The following is a 12,115-nucleotide window of genomic DNA, read 5'->3' on the forward strand; positions in this document are numbered from 1 at the left end:
GAAGAACAGAGAGCTGATACGTGTTTCATTCATCATGCGTTGGCCTCCAGGGTGTCACTGATCCAGTACAAAAACTCACACACTTTGACATAGACTGCGGGGTAGTTAGGCTGGGCACACCCCTGTCCCCAGGACACCAGTCCATGTACCTCCCCCTGACAAATCAGCGGACTGCCAGAATCTCCCTAAGAAAAAGAAACAGTAGTGGAAATGTTTATTTTGCATCAAATAGGGTCCGAAAATGCAGTCCCCACAAACTAGAATCTTCTTGTACTTACATTACAGACGCCTTTGCCTCCATCTAAATAACCTGCACACATCATGTTACGGGTGATCATGCCCGGGTAGGAGCTCTCACAGTCCTTCTCATCGATGACGGGCAGATCCAGGCACTGCAGCCGCGTGGGCAGGTTTACTGTGAACGTGAATATTCACATACATTCAAACAGTGGGTTCAAACAGCCTAGTGGGTAACACACTCGCCTATGAAACAGAAGACCCAGGTTCAAATCCCACTTACTACCATTATGTCCCTGGGCAAGACACTTAACCCTTAGTTGCTCCAGGGGGGGACTGTCCCTGTAACTACTGATTGTAAGTCGCTCTGGATAAGGGCGTAAATGTAAATGTTAACAAAAAATGTTTATTCGTGTTACGGCCAATGCTTTTAAACAGGATGAGCATGTTCTAGTGTGCATTCTCATCATTTGCTTCACCTAGAGATGATGATAATTCTCTTTTTTCTGTCTCACCGTTCACGGCGTCTGTGTTGCCCCAGCCAGACACTGAACACGACATGCCGGCATACGGGCAGCCGCTGGGCAGAGCGACAGGCCTCACCGCATCAGTTACTTTTACTGGGTGAAAGAGTTTGATCAGCATGATGTCATAGTCCAGCGTCTGGTAATCGTATCTAGGGTCACAGATTAAGAGTGAGATTATTTTAATGAAGAGTTTTTTAAATAGAGAATCAGGAATTGGATTAGTCGTGTTAGCAGTTGCTTACTGGGGATGCCAGATGATGGTATCTGTTTTAAGGAGCTGCTCAGTGCCCTCAAACACACGCAGGTCATGTTCTCCCAGCATGATTTGCATGGCGTATGGACTATGAGAAAAACAGGACATTGTAAGAAAATGATTGTGTGTAATTCTGTGTGAAGAGTTAATTTCTCAGAACTTAATATTCATGCACGTAAAAACTATATTAAAGCTTAATGTGAAGTACTTACTTGTACCAGCAGTGTGCAACAGAAAGTACCCACTGCTCATTAATGAGCACTGCACCGCAGAAGTGGTATCCATAATTGAGGGATGCCATCCAGGGCTTGGAGTTAGGGGTGCACTCATATCCCCCAACAATTCTGCCATCCCCTCTAGGCACTGCCGCTGAAAAACGAAGCAAAAAGAAGTCATCGTGGGTGGGAATCCTCACAAATCCATACACTGCACACCGTCAACAAAATGTTGAAATGGAATAGTACATGAAACAGGGAATGTAATCTTTACAAAACATTTCAGCATTCATGGACAAAAATTAAATTGCTCTTTTTTTGCTGTTTACCAGCAGCTCCCACCAGGGACAAGAGTAGGAGCAGTTTCATGATCTCCCACAGTTGGGCCACAGTTGGCAGATATTGCTGCAGGTGGTATATATATATTCTACCTGCCCTGCCCTCCCTGGTCTGCCAAAGACACCAACCACCAGATTAGCGCTGGTCACAATATTGTTTAATGTTTAACTGACCACTCGGTCTGTTTGTGCTGCCTGGTGCAGTGCAACATGTGGCGTTATGAATGAAATACCCATAAATAAGGTCTTGATTGGCCACAAAGAGCTACAGATTCCTGTTAAGCATGAAGAATGTCATTCTGGTCACTGGATAAACTGCCCATTGCTTTAGCCAAGTGCGTAAGAATGTTTCTTGAAGGTAAGAACAGCAGTGTTTTTTTGCAGAACTCTCACACCCTTATTCTGGACAGGTTAAGAATGTTCCATGATGTTCCTGCAGCAATGACTTTTTGGGAATGCACCAGCTACATAAACAAGTCTTCTAATCTGCTTGATGTTGAAAGATTAAAGGGACAAGTAAATGCAAAAAAAACTCCTTCTGATCCATCACTTATTAACTGCTGTATCTGTGAGTTTTGGGTGACTGGAGGTAGGGTGACGATGACAGATAAACTCATTACTATAAATACTGCTAACCTGAAGTCCACCCCACATGGTGATGAGAGGGAACCAGAATGATGATCGCTCTTGTTGCACTCACACTTCTGGGTGCTGCAGGTAAATTACATCCCACAGAGCTCTGGTCTGACAACATGTCTGCCATTTTGTCAAAGGACAAATGTAACAGTTTTGATCCATAATCAAAATTTGATATGATTTGAGTTTAAAACAAATTTGCTTGTCATGAAAGCCACTTTTCACTGTTTTGCCCTGCCACAGCTTTACCATCGTCCTCTCAGACTTCCACTTTCATTTATGGTCTTTAGTTGCAGCTCCTCTGGACCACAAGATTGTTGGTGGGTATGAGTGTAAGCCTCATTCACAACCTTGGCAAGTATCAGTCAACATTGGCTACCACTTCTGTGGAGGCTCCCTGATCAAAGACCAGTGGATCATTTCTGCTGCCCACTGCTGGATAGAGTAAGTACCGCAGCATGGCAAAACCAAGCAGCCCACTTGATTTTCATACCTTCTAATGTTTAATCTGTATTTATTTCTAATGTTTAGTCAATGATAGTTATTACACAGCCACTGAAGTTTGTTCACGCGACAGCGTATTTAGTGCCGGTCTCAAGCCCGGGTAAATAGGGAGGGTCAAGAAGGGCAAAACTTTTGTAATATGTGTGGCCACTCCAGGTACATTACATTACATTTACAGCATTTATCAGACGCCCTTATCCAGAGCGACTTACAATCAGTAGTTACAGGGACAGTCCCCCCCTGGAGCAACTTAGGGTTAAGTGTCTTGCTCAGGGACACAATGGTAGTAAGTGGGATTCGAACCCGGGTCTTCTGGTTCATAGGCGAGTGTGTTACCCACTAGGCTACTACCACCCCTCGCGGTATATTGTTATATGTAGTGTCTTACTGAAAGCTTTTTGGAATACGTTTATTGTTTTTATAATTATTAATTCTGTCAATTATTGAAGTCATTTTTCTGTCCTTTCCTCTCCTGCAGTCCTTATGCTCAAATTGCCATTCTGGGTGACCACCACATCTGGGAGTATGAGGGCACAGAACAGTACATGTCAGTGGATGCCATCTACTGGCACCAGAGCTACGACTACCAGACATTGGACCATGACATCATGCTGATGAAACTAGCCCAACCTGTCACCATTAATGAGTTTGTTAAGCCCATCCCACTCCCTAAGGCCTGTCCTGAACCAGGCGATATGTGTGTGGTGTCCGGTTGGGGAAATATCTACTCTGACTCAGGTCTGTGCTGAGTGCAGCTGGAGTCATATGACTAATCTATGTTTTAGTTACAAAACTAATTTAAAGATCAGCTTTATGTTTCACATCTTCAATTTATTTCCCCTCAACATGCTATTCTCCTCAGTGTTCAACCCATTTAACCTCCAGTGTGTGGAGGTACCCATCCTGTCTCAGCAGGACTGTGAGAGCTCCTATCCAGGACAGATCTCTGAGACTATGGTGTGTGCTGGTTACTTGGAGGGTGGGAAAGATTCCTGTCAGGTAAAAGCATCCCAATTTCAATTATTTATGCATGTTCCTACTGATTGCAGGTTTATTCATATTCATTCTTCATTCTGCTGTTTCTGTCTCTGCTTTTTCTCCATCACAGGGTGATTCTGGCGGTCCTTTGGTCTGTAATGAAGAATTGCAGGGCATTGTGTCGTGGGGTTACGGCTGTGCTCAGCCAAATTACCCAGGTGTTTATACCAAAGTGTGTTCTCTTTTGCCCTGGATTAATGAGATTCTGTCCAGCTACTAGCCTTGTAATGCTGTCACTGAAGAACTGAGATAAATGATGAAGTAAATTTGCCTGCAGGACATGATGTCTCTTATTATTATGAAAGCATGTCTTTATGTTTAACACACTTTAACGTTAAAGTTGGTTGAGTAGATAGTGTGAGATTTGAGTCATACTTCAGACAGCCTGAACAACAGCAAAATCCATCAGATAGTGTGAGTGGCCACACTGTTTTCAATACTAGTGCTCCTGAAATGTCTGTAACAGTTTATAACCCATTTGTAGGGCCACCGTACATTTGTTTGCATTAACAAAAAACAATCAATAAAATTCTATAATATTTGAACACGTTTAAGTGTTGCTGAATCATCCTAACAAAGAACAGCAGAAAATTGAAGCTGTTGATCTGTCCTTCACAGCACACACTACACCTGCAATATTGGATTTTTTGGTGAAATTTTGTTTAGGGAAAATTTTTTATCTGAATCTCATTCTTGAAAACAAGTAAAGGTCTGTGTGAATGGATGGGGTGTGTATGTCTGCCCGCCAGGGTGGCCTAGTGGGTAAGGAAGCGGACCTGTAAGTTGCGGACCTGTAAGTTGCCGGTTCAAATCCCGAGCCCCCAAGCGACTGAGGTGCCACTGAACAAGGTTCCGTCCCCACACACTGCTCCCTGGGTGACACATTTTGTGCTGTGTTTGCTGTGCTTCATAATGACAATCACTTCACTTTCAATGTCCTGGTATTCGGCCGCTGTGACGCTGCTTGGGAGAAAGTGTCAGGAGTGAGGGCACCTGGGGACTCACCTCTGCCCAATCAGGACTGCAGTTAAAAGGCGCTATGCAGCCGCCCATCAGCGGCTGCAACATTCTTTGTGGACCGATTTATGTATATGCATAGTTTTTGAGTTCTGGCAATTGCCACATGCCTGCGGGTTTGTTTTCGTTCTCCCCTTTTGTTTCCCCTGGTTTCAGCCATCGTGCCATTTTCCTTTATTGTTTAATAAATCATTGTTTTCATTATGTCCCGCCTCTGCGCTTCCTTCCCCCGTTAGCTCGTGGATGTGACAAAGTGAGAGTGAATGAGTGAGTAAAATATCCTCTGGAGGCTTTATCTTGCTTTATCTTTTATAGCTTGAATGTTGTAGTAAATTGAAATGCCCCTTTATAAGACCAGTCTTTGGTTGTAATGAGAGAGTTAATAGTTTAATTTATTATAGTTTCATTTAAAATGTTGCCTCATCCAATGAAAATAGGTCACAAAAAATCTTGATAAATTTTGGAAAAAGTTTTATTGTCACTCTATATTTCCATCACAAGATCGTATTTGAAATGGCACAATATATTGTTCCAGTGTTGTTATAATTAGTTGTTGGCCATAGTCTGGGTAATCCAGCTTGTGAAGATGCACACCTAGAAATACAAGAAATAAACATGAGACAATAGAACATCTTGTCTCGTTTGAGCAGGATGTAATGACTGTAATTATTTATGGCATACCTTGGCATAGACACCAGGATTGTCCTTTTGAGCACAGCCATAGCCCCAGGACACAATACCCTGCAGCTGACCGTTGCACACAACAGGACCACCAGAGTCACCCTTGGAGAGAAGAAGAGACGTCAGGAACATTTACACTGATTTCAACAACTTCAAGCACAAGGGATGCAGTTTAAAAGAGTGAAGACCACAGTACAACACCTGGCAAGAGTCCTTGCCTCCCTCCAGATATCCAGCGCAGAACATGGAATTGGTGATCATGCCAGGGTAGGAGTTGTTGCAGTCTCTGTCGGAGATGATGGGGATCTCCAGGCACTGAAGCTTGTCGCTGTCAGCAGCTAATCAGACCAGCAGAGACAATTTAGTTGAAGTATTAACATACACAGAGATATTAGACAGAAAAATGAGAAGGAATACAGATGATCAGATGAATTTGTGTTTAAATTAAATTTGTTAGTTATTATTTAATTATATTTGGCAATTGTTTGTGCCTATCACAGCTAGTCTCATGGTCCCTGTGGCTGTACTCACTGGAGCTCATGGTGTTGCCCCAGCCAGAGACTCTGCACATGGTGCCAGCGGGAGGGCAGCTGGTGGGCAGGGCCACAGGCTGCACGTACTGGTTAAGGGTGGCAGACCTGCTCAGCTTGATCAGCATGACGTCATTGTCGATGTTCCAGGAGTCGTAGTTGGGGTGGCGGATGACTTTTTCGGAGGAGATGAACTGCTCGTTGCCCTCATTAATTCCAATGTTGTGCTCGCCCAGACGCACCTCAATACGACTGATGAAGTAGAAGGAGAATTTGGTGAATGTCTACCACTTACATAGCGAGTTTTCTAAAACAATGTTGTAAAATGTTGTATATGTTACAATGCTTTTTTGTGACAAAAAATCCACTCAGACGTTACCAGATGATTAAACATGCTATTATTTTGCTGGCAATTGAAATGAGTAAAGATAATTAATATGTTTAGTAATGGGAATTATGTGATTATATTAGGGCGGGTTGTATAGGCTGGATCTGTTTTATGTGTGAGAGGCCGCCTACTTACGACTTGTAGCAGTGGGCTGCAGATACAACCCAATCCTTGTTGATCAGGGAACCGCCGCAGAAGTGGTAGCCAGCATTCAGAGACACCTGCCAGGGCTGGGAGTAGGCCTTGCACTCGTAGCCTCCAACAATCTTGTCGTCCTCCAGAGCAACTGCACAGAGCAAATGATTTTTCAAATATTTCACTATAAATCCTGATTTATAATAAAAGGACCATTGTGGAGAATTCAGTATTGCCATCATCACGTGGATGTTCTACATACATGCAGCTCCAAGAAGCACAAGGAAGACCAAAGACCTCATGTTGGCTGATTGATCCAGACAATGCAGGAATCTGCAGTTGTGCCTCTCCTATTTATACAGACCAAGATGTATAAACCACACCCCTAAGGGTTAACCAACCAATAACACTTGACACGGTGCTGAAGCCAATCTGATTCGATCTTCATTTACCAAAGTTCTAAATGAAAAGCATTTAGTACATTTAACATTAAAAAAATGTAAAATAAGCTTTTTTAAATAGTTATAACATATTTTCAGTTTTAAAGTAAAAATGAAAAATATGTAACGTGTTTTGCAGATACATATTTTTTTATATCTTTTTATAAATCATGATGTGTGTTTGTACAGTGTCTTGATGACAGTATTACATGAAACAGTAGAGAAAACTGGTAAGAAAAAACAGTTGAATGTACCATTTAACTAAATGTCATTATGCAAATGAGAATTAATTGAACTTGGATATGAAACCTGTTTTACGCCTTTCTGACTGGACTTTGATCTCACTTGATCTCTCATCTGTGCTTTTCTCACCACATTTTCCATTTGATATTTCCAAGTATTTGGGATAGATTGCCTGCTTCAAACCTACATTTCTGGAATTAATGGTAATTACACCCACTAAAACAGACCAGTGTCAGTCATGTTCTCTGTGCACTAATAGAAAATAGCATACAGACACACTGAACACTGTAAGACCAATATACAAAATAATGAAATATAACATAATATACTATTTATCTTGTTTTGTTCATTGCAGAAAGTATTTGGTTGCTCTTGATCTGCTATATACCTTGGTGGTCTACATGGAACATGTTTCTTAACTATTACTTCAGTTCTATAACATTTCCGTAATGAATATGTATTCATGTTAAAAAGTGCACTGTTGGAGAAGAACATATGAGTTTGAGAAAATAACAGCTGTACCAGTGTAATCTGAAAGTCTAAAAAAAGAGGAGATAGTGGTAGTAGTAGCCTAGTGGGTAACACACTCGCCTATGAACCAGAAGACCCAGGTTCAAATCCCACTTACTACCATTGTGTCCCTGAGCAAGACACTTAACCCTAAGTTGCTCCACGGAGGACTGTCCCTGTAACTACTGATTGTAAGTCGCTCTGGATAAGGGTGACTAATAAATGCTGTAAAAAAAAATCCAGTTTCATATAAAAATCTTTGCTTGAGTTGTTGAAAATAATAAATCAGTGTGTAATTTGGCTGAAAAAAATGAATGGTGTTTATTGACAAATCTGATATTTTATAAGATATTTTCCAATGCTTTCCCCCCAGCTAAGGCCACAAAGATCTGCTTTCTAACCATTTGAATAAGTTTGCATTGCACTATAAAATGTTCAGTAATTGCCTTTACGTGTGACCTGGTAAATAAGATGTTTGGGATATAAGGAAATAAGACATTATTAATGCTAAAATTTGTACTTCTCAGTTAACTGCAATCTTAATTAAATTGAATGTGATGCATCAACAACTTCATATAAGTGTTCATCTTGAACATAAAGTGGATGGGTTGATATCTTGAAAACGCTATCAAAAAGTGTATAGAATTGTTGAAATATTATATTTATATCAAAAAACAAATGAGGGATGATGATGAAGTCAATGTCACAAGGCTTGGCAGGAGGGAAGCATGAAGACTGTGCTTCTATTATTGTCAGTAAGGAGAACCCAGTGCATCAGTCCATGGGTGTGATTAGCAGGCTAGTGCTTTGCTCTTATCTTTCACAATCAACATAACTGGTGATTCACTGTAGAGCTAAAATGTCCTAAAGAAATTTGTAATAAATAAATTAAATTTTTCTGAGAATTACCATTCCCTTTATTTTGAGGCCCTGTGTGATGCCAAAGTGGAGCCACAAGGACCTGTCACACTACATTTTCAAATTTATTTAAGAAATCACTAAACAGAAACAGAACATGCATTGGAGCCTATAAATAAAGTTTACGCACTTGGCAAGGTCTAGGTTGTATGGGAGCAGCTGACCCACACATAGTTATGTGCACACAGGTCAGAAGCAACGAGGTAGGGAGGGAGCATGGAAGCTATATAGGGAAGTGCACTAACTAGTGAATTAGTGAAGACATGAGTTTGATCAGGGTTAACAAGACAGTGATATGGTACCACCTGTTGAGACATTAACCCCTGTCTTTCTATAATGCACAATAACCTCACAAACAAAGAGCCATAGTAGCTGATGTGGACCATTCTACTGTGTGGAGAGCAGTCACCCAAGGTATCCATTTCACCAGACACTCATCTGATCCATGTCAAATTCCAATGGTGTCCCAGACACAATTCCTGAAGGGGTTAATCTGTTGTCACACCTGCTCAACTCAAATCTGGCATCATGTAACAAATGAAATCTGTCATGCCAAACATGACATTACTGGCATTGATGATGATGATAACAATGATCATAACTATACACATAAACAGCAGATTAGACATAAAGTCTTTCCATCTGACAGCATACTGGGTCAAATTAAAATGCAGAACTGTAGAAAGCAGGTGAATGATATGGGAATTTTTTTTTAGCAGGTAGCTGGACTTTTGTGAGAAAGAACACACCTGATGGTGTACAAATCAACAGAAATGCTAAGGGTCAATCTCAAGGACAAGCAAGTGTGTTGCACAATGTCTCTGTCCAGTACAGTTTAATGCTTTTTGGATGGCAATAAATATTGAACCAAGTTCATTTACACAACTCTGTACAAAATGTCTCTTTAAAAAGAAAAATCAATGTTTAGCAATTTTTATAGATTCTACTTTATACGCTAAGCTATCATGTAACAATTCTGAAATATATTATAAAATAACAATAATATAATATAATATAATATAATATTTATTTATTTAAAAAACTGCCAGGCATTAATATAAAACATATTCTATACAAAACTCAATATTTCAAACGTGACGAATTAATATAGTTCTGTTGAATATCACTTTATCTTATCAGCAATATAAAAAAAATATGTACTGTGAGTTCACTGATTGGTCAGATATTCATTGAGAGGCAGGCTTTACTCATTATAAATAACTGAGCAGAAGAGACTTCTTCACAGTCCAGCTCAGCAGTAAACATGAGGTCTCTGGTCTTTATCGTGCTCCTGGGAGCAGCTTGTATGTATAAATACCCTATTACATCATAGTATATCATGATTTTAGCTCATTCAGTGATTTTAACTTATTACATTTTAATTGTCCATTTCTTGTTTGGCACAGTTGCTCAGGAGGATGACAAGATTGTTGGAGGTTATGAGTGCAAGCCCTACTCCCAGCCCTGGCAGGCATCTCTGAACGTTGGCTACCACTTCTGCGGTGGTTCCCTTGTGAACAAGGACTGGGTTGTGTCTGCTGCCCACTGCTACCAGTCGTGAGTAATATCCAATAATTTTCTTTTGATTAAAATGGGATAAAGTACAATCCTGCTTTAGCCCATGGCTGAGGCACCATCATCATTATTGCCCTGTTTCCTCAGTCGTATTGAGGTGCGTCTGGGCGAGCACAACATTGGATATAGTGAGGGCAACGAGCAGTTCATCTCCTCCGAAAAAGTCATCCGCCACCCCAACTACGACTCCTGGAACATCGACAATGACATCATGCTGATCAAGCTGAGCAGGTCTGCCACCCTTAACCAGTACGTGCAGCCCGTGGCCCTGCCCACCAGCTGCCCTCCCGCTGGCACCATGTGCAGAGTCTCTGGCTGGGGCAACACCATGAGCTCCAGTGAGTACAGCCACAGGGTCACAGTCTCATTTTTACACCATTGTGGTGGTCTGATCTTATCTTAATCCCTCATGTCAGTAATGTAGATTATTTAAATATGATGCTAATTTACATGGTGCAAATTGCTTCTGCAGCTGCTGACAGTGACAAGCTTCAGTGCCTGGAGATCCCCATCATCTCTGACAGAGACTGCAACAACTCCTACCCTGGCATGATCACCAATTCCATGTTCTGCGCTGGATACCTGGAGGGAGGCAAGGACTCTTGCCAGGTAAAAATCCACACTGCCATACCCACCAGCAGTAAACCAATCATAATAACAACTGTGTAATTATCATCATTCTGCATGCTTGTGTAAAAAGTGAAAATTTTTTTTCTTTTTGCACGTCCCTCCAGGGTGACTCTGGTGGTCCAGTTGTGTGCAACGGTCAGCTTCAGGGTGTCGTGTCCTGGGGCTACGGCTGTGCTGAGAAGGACCATCCTGGTGTCTATGCCAAGGTAAACCTTCTAGTGTCTAGTAATGATTAGTCTTGTATTCAAGACTAATCAATTTATAAAAAATAAAAAAACGGGTTGTTCTTGTCAGTTCTCATATCAAATTCCAATTTTTGCAGGTGTGCATCTTCCAGACGTGGCTTGAGCAGACCATGGCCAGCAATTAAGTTCAACAGGAGCGTAAATGCATTGCGAATGAATATGTGAATAAAAAGTAAAAAAAAAAATATTACTGTCTTTTTTGTGGTAAATTTTTTAAATTCTCATCATAACAAGTTACCTTGTTTTAAATGAGTGTGTCATGGTTGAGCATGAGGGTGAAGCAGGGGTCACACTTGCACATGCAATAAGGTTCATTTACAATCATGATGCACACAGGAAAAAGGTACAAAAATATATAAGCACCATACATTTGTTTAAATTATTAAATATTTAATAAAAAAAAGTCTGGGTAAAAATAACTGGAAACTCATGTCTCATGTGGTCACTTTTATAGGAGGAACATATGAGAAGTATTATAACAGAGAGGTTATTACGCTTTGAATTAAACACAGTCCCCAGGGGGTTGTATTTATAAAGCTCTTTCCAAATTGAAATGAGTTCCTTGCAAATTCCAAGTGAAATGATCCTCTGAAATATAACTGTCTGTGTATGGTTCCTTTTGTTCAATGGGCATACACCTTATCTTTTTTCCTGTGATGTGAATTAAGGATAAGATCCATCTGAAAAACTACAAAAATGTGTAATTTTTTTTCTCAGATTGAGAAATAAAAGTGTTGTAAGGCCACTGACTTCATGGGATTAAATGTTGGCTACATCTAGAATTCACTGAGCACATGGATACGTGTTAAAAACTGCTATGTCTACTGTATTTGTAAGGTGTGGCAGAGCACCTAATAAAACCATCGCTGATGAACTGCCGAAGCCAGCCTGAGTTTTATTATATGCGAATTGGTTCAGACATTCTCTCGGCTGCTAATCAACTTCTATCAAGGTGCTATTGAAGTGTGACTGGAATTTCTCTATATACCAGTGATGAACGGTACTCAAGCAAATATGATGTGTTACCATAAATAAGTAACTTTTTTGTCTCTTTC

General features: G+C 40.7%; 4 protein-coding genes across 6 annotated transcripts; 2 read left to right on the forward strand and 2 right to left on the reverse strand.

Annotated features, from left to right (window-relative positions):
* Positions 1–32: 32 nt before the first annotated feature.
* LOC114789934 (trypsin-like) lies at positions 33–1,601 on the reverse strand. The gene is made up of 6 exons (XM_028979420.1): positions 1,562–1,601; positions 1,230–1,386; positions 1,007–1,105; positions 749–913; positions 279–402; positions 33–185 (listed from the first exon to the last, which is right to left on the reverse strand). Exons 1-6 carry the CDS (start codon positions 1,599–1,601, stop codon positions 33–35), a joined length of 738 nt encoding a protein of 245 aa, XP_028835253.1.
* Positions 1,602–2,236: 635 nt separating this feature from the next.
* On the forward strand, positions 2,237–4,138 carry LOC114791093 (anionic trypsin-2-like). Its single transcript, XM_028981629.1, has 5 exons — positions 2,237–2,287; positions 2,497–2,650; positions 3,189–3,448; positions 3,573–3,709; positions 3,819–4,138. Exons 1-5 carry the CDS (start codon positions 2,245–2,247, stop codon positions 3,966–3,968), a joined length of 744 nt encoding a protein of 247 aa, XP_028837462.1. The 5' UTR covers positions 2,237–2,244; the 3' UTR covers positions 3,969–4,138.
* A 1,173-nt stretch (positions 4,139–5,311) lies between these two features.
* On the reverse strand, positions 5,312–6,801 carry LOC114791096 (trypsin-2-like). The gene is made up of 6 exons (XM_028981633.1): positions 6,762–6,801; positions 6,500–6,650; positions 5,978–6,228; positions 5,648–5,784; positions 5,447–5,548; positions 5,312–5,359 (listed from the first exon to the last, which is right to left on the reverse strand). Exons 1-6 carry the CDS (start codon positions 6,799–6,801, stop codon positions 5,312–5,314), a joined length of 729 nt encoding a protein of 242 aa, XP_028837466.1.
* Positions 6,802–9,874: 3,073 nt separating this feature from the next.
* On the forward strand, positions 9,875–11,185 carry LOC114789745 (trypsin-2-like). Of its 3 annotated transcripts, none has more exons than XM_028979080.1 (6): positions 9,875–9,914; positions 10,017–10,167; positions 10,273–10,540; positions 10,675–10,794; positions 10,920–11,021; positions 11,138–11,185. In XM_028979080.1, exons 1-6 carry the CDS (start codon positions 9,875–9,877, stop codon positions 11,183–11,185), a joined length of 729 nt encoding a protein of 242 aa, XP_028834913.1. The 3 variants fall into 3 exon arrangements, with proteins under 3 accessions (XP_028834913.1, XP_028834914.1, XP_028834912.1); XM_028979081.1 differs by having other exon boundaries at positions 10,273–10,527; positions 10,668–10,794; XM_028979079.1 differs by having other exon boundaries at positions 10,273–10,523; positions 10,658–10,794.
* Positions 11,186–12,115: the final 930 nt, after the last annotated feature.

Source organism: Denticeps clupeoides, chromosome 5 (genome assembly GCF_900700375.1).
Source record: "Denticeps clupeoides chromosome 5, fDenClu1.1, whole genome shotgun sequence".
Lineage (NCBI taxonomy): Eukaryota > Metazoa > Chordata > Actinopteri > Clupeiformes > Denticipitidae > Denticeps > Denticeps clupeoides.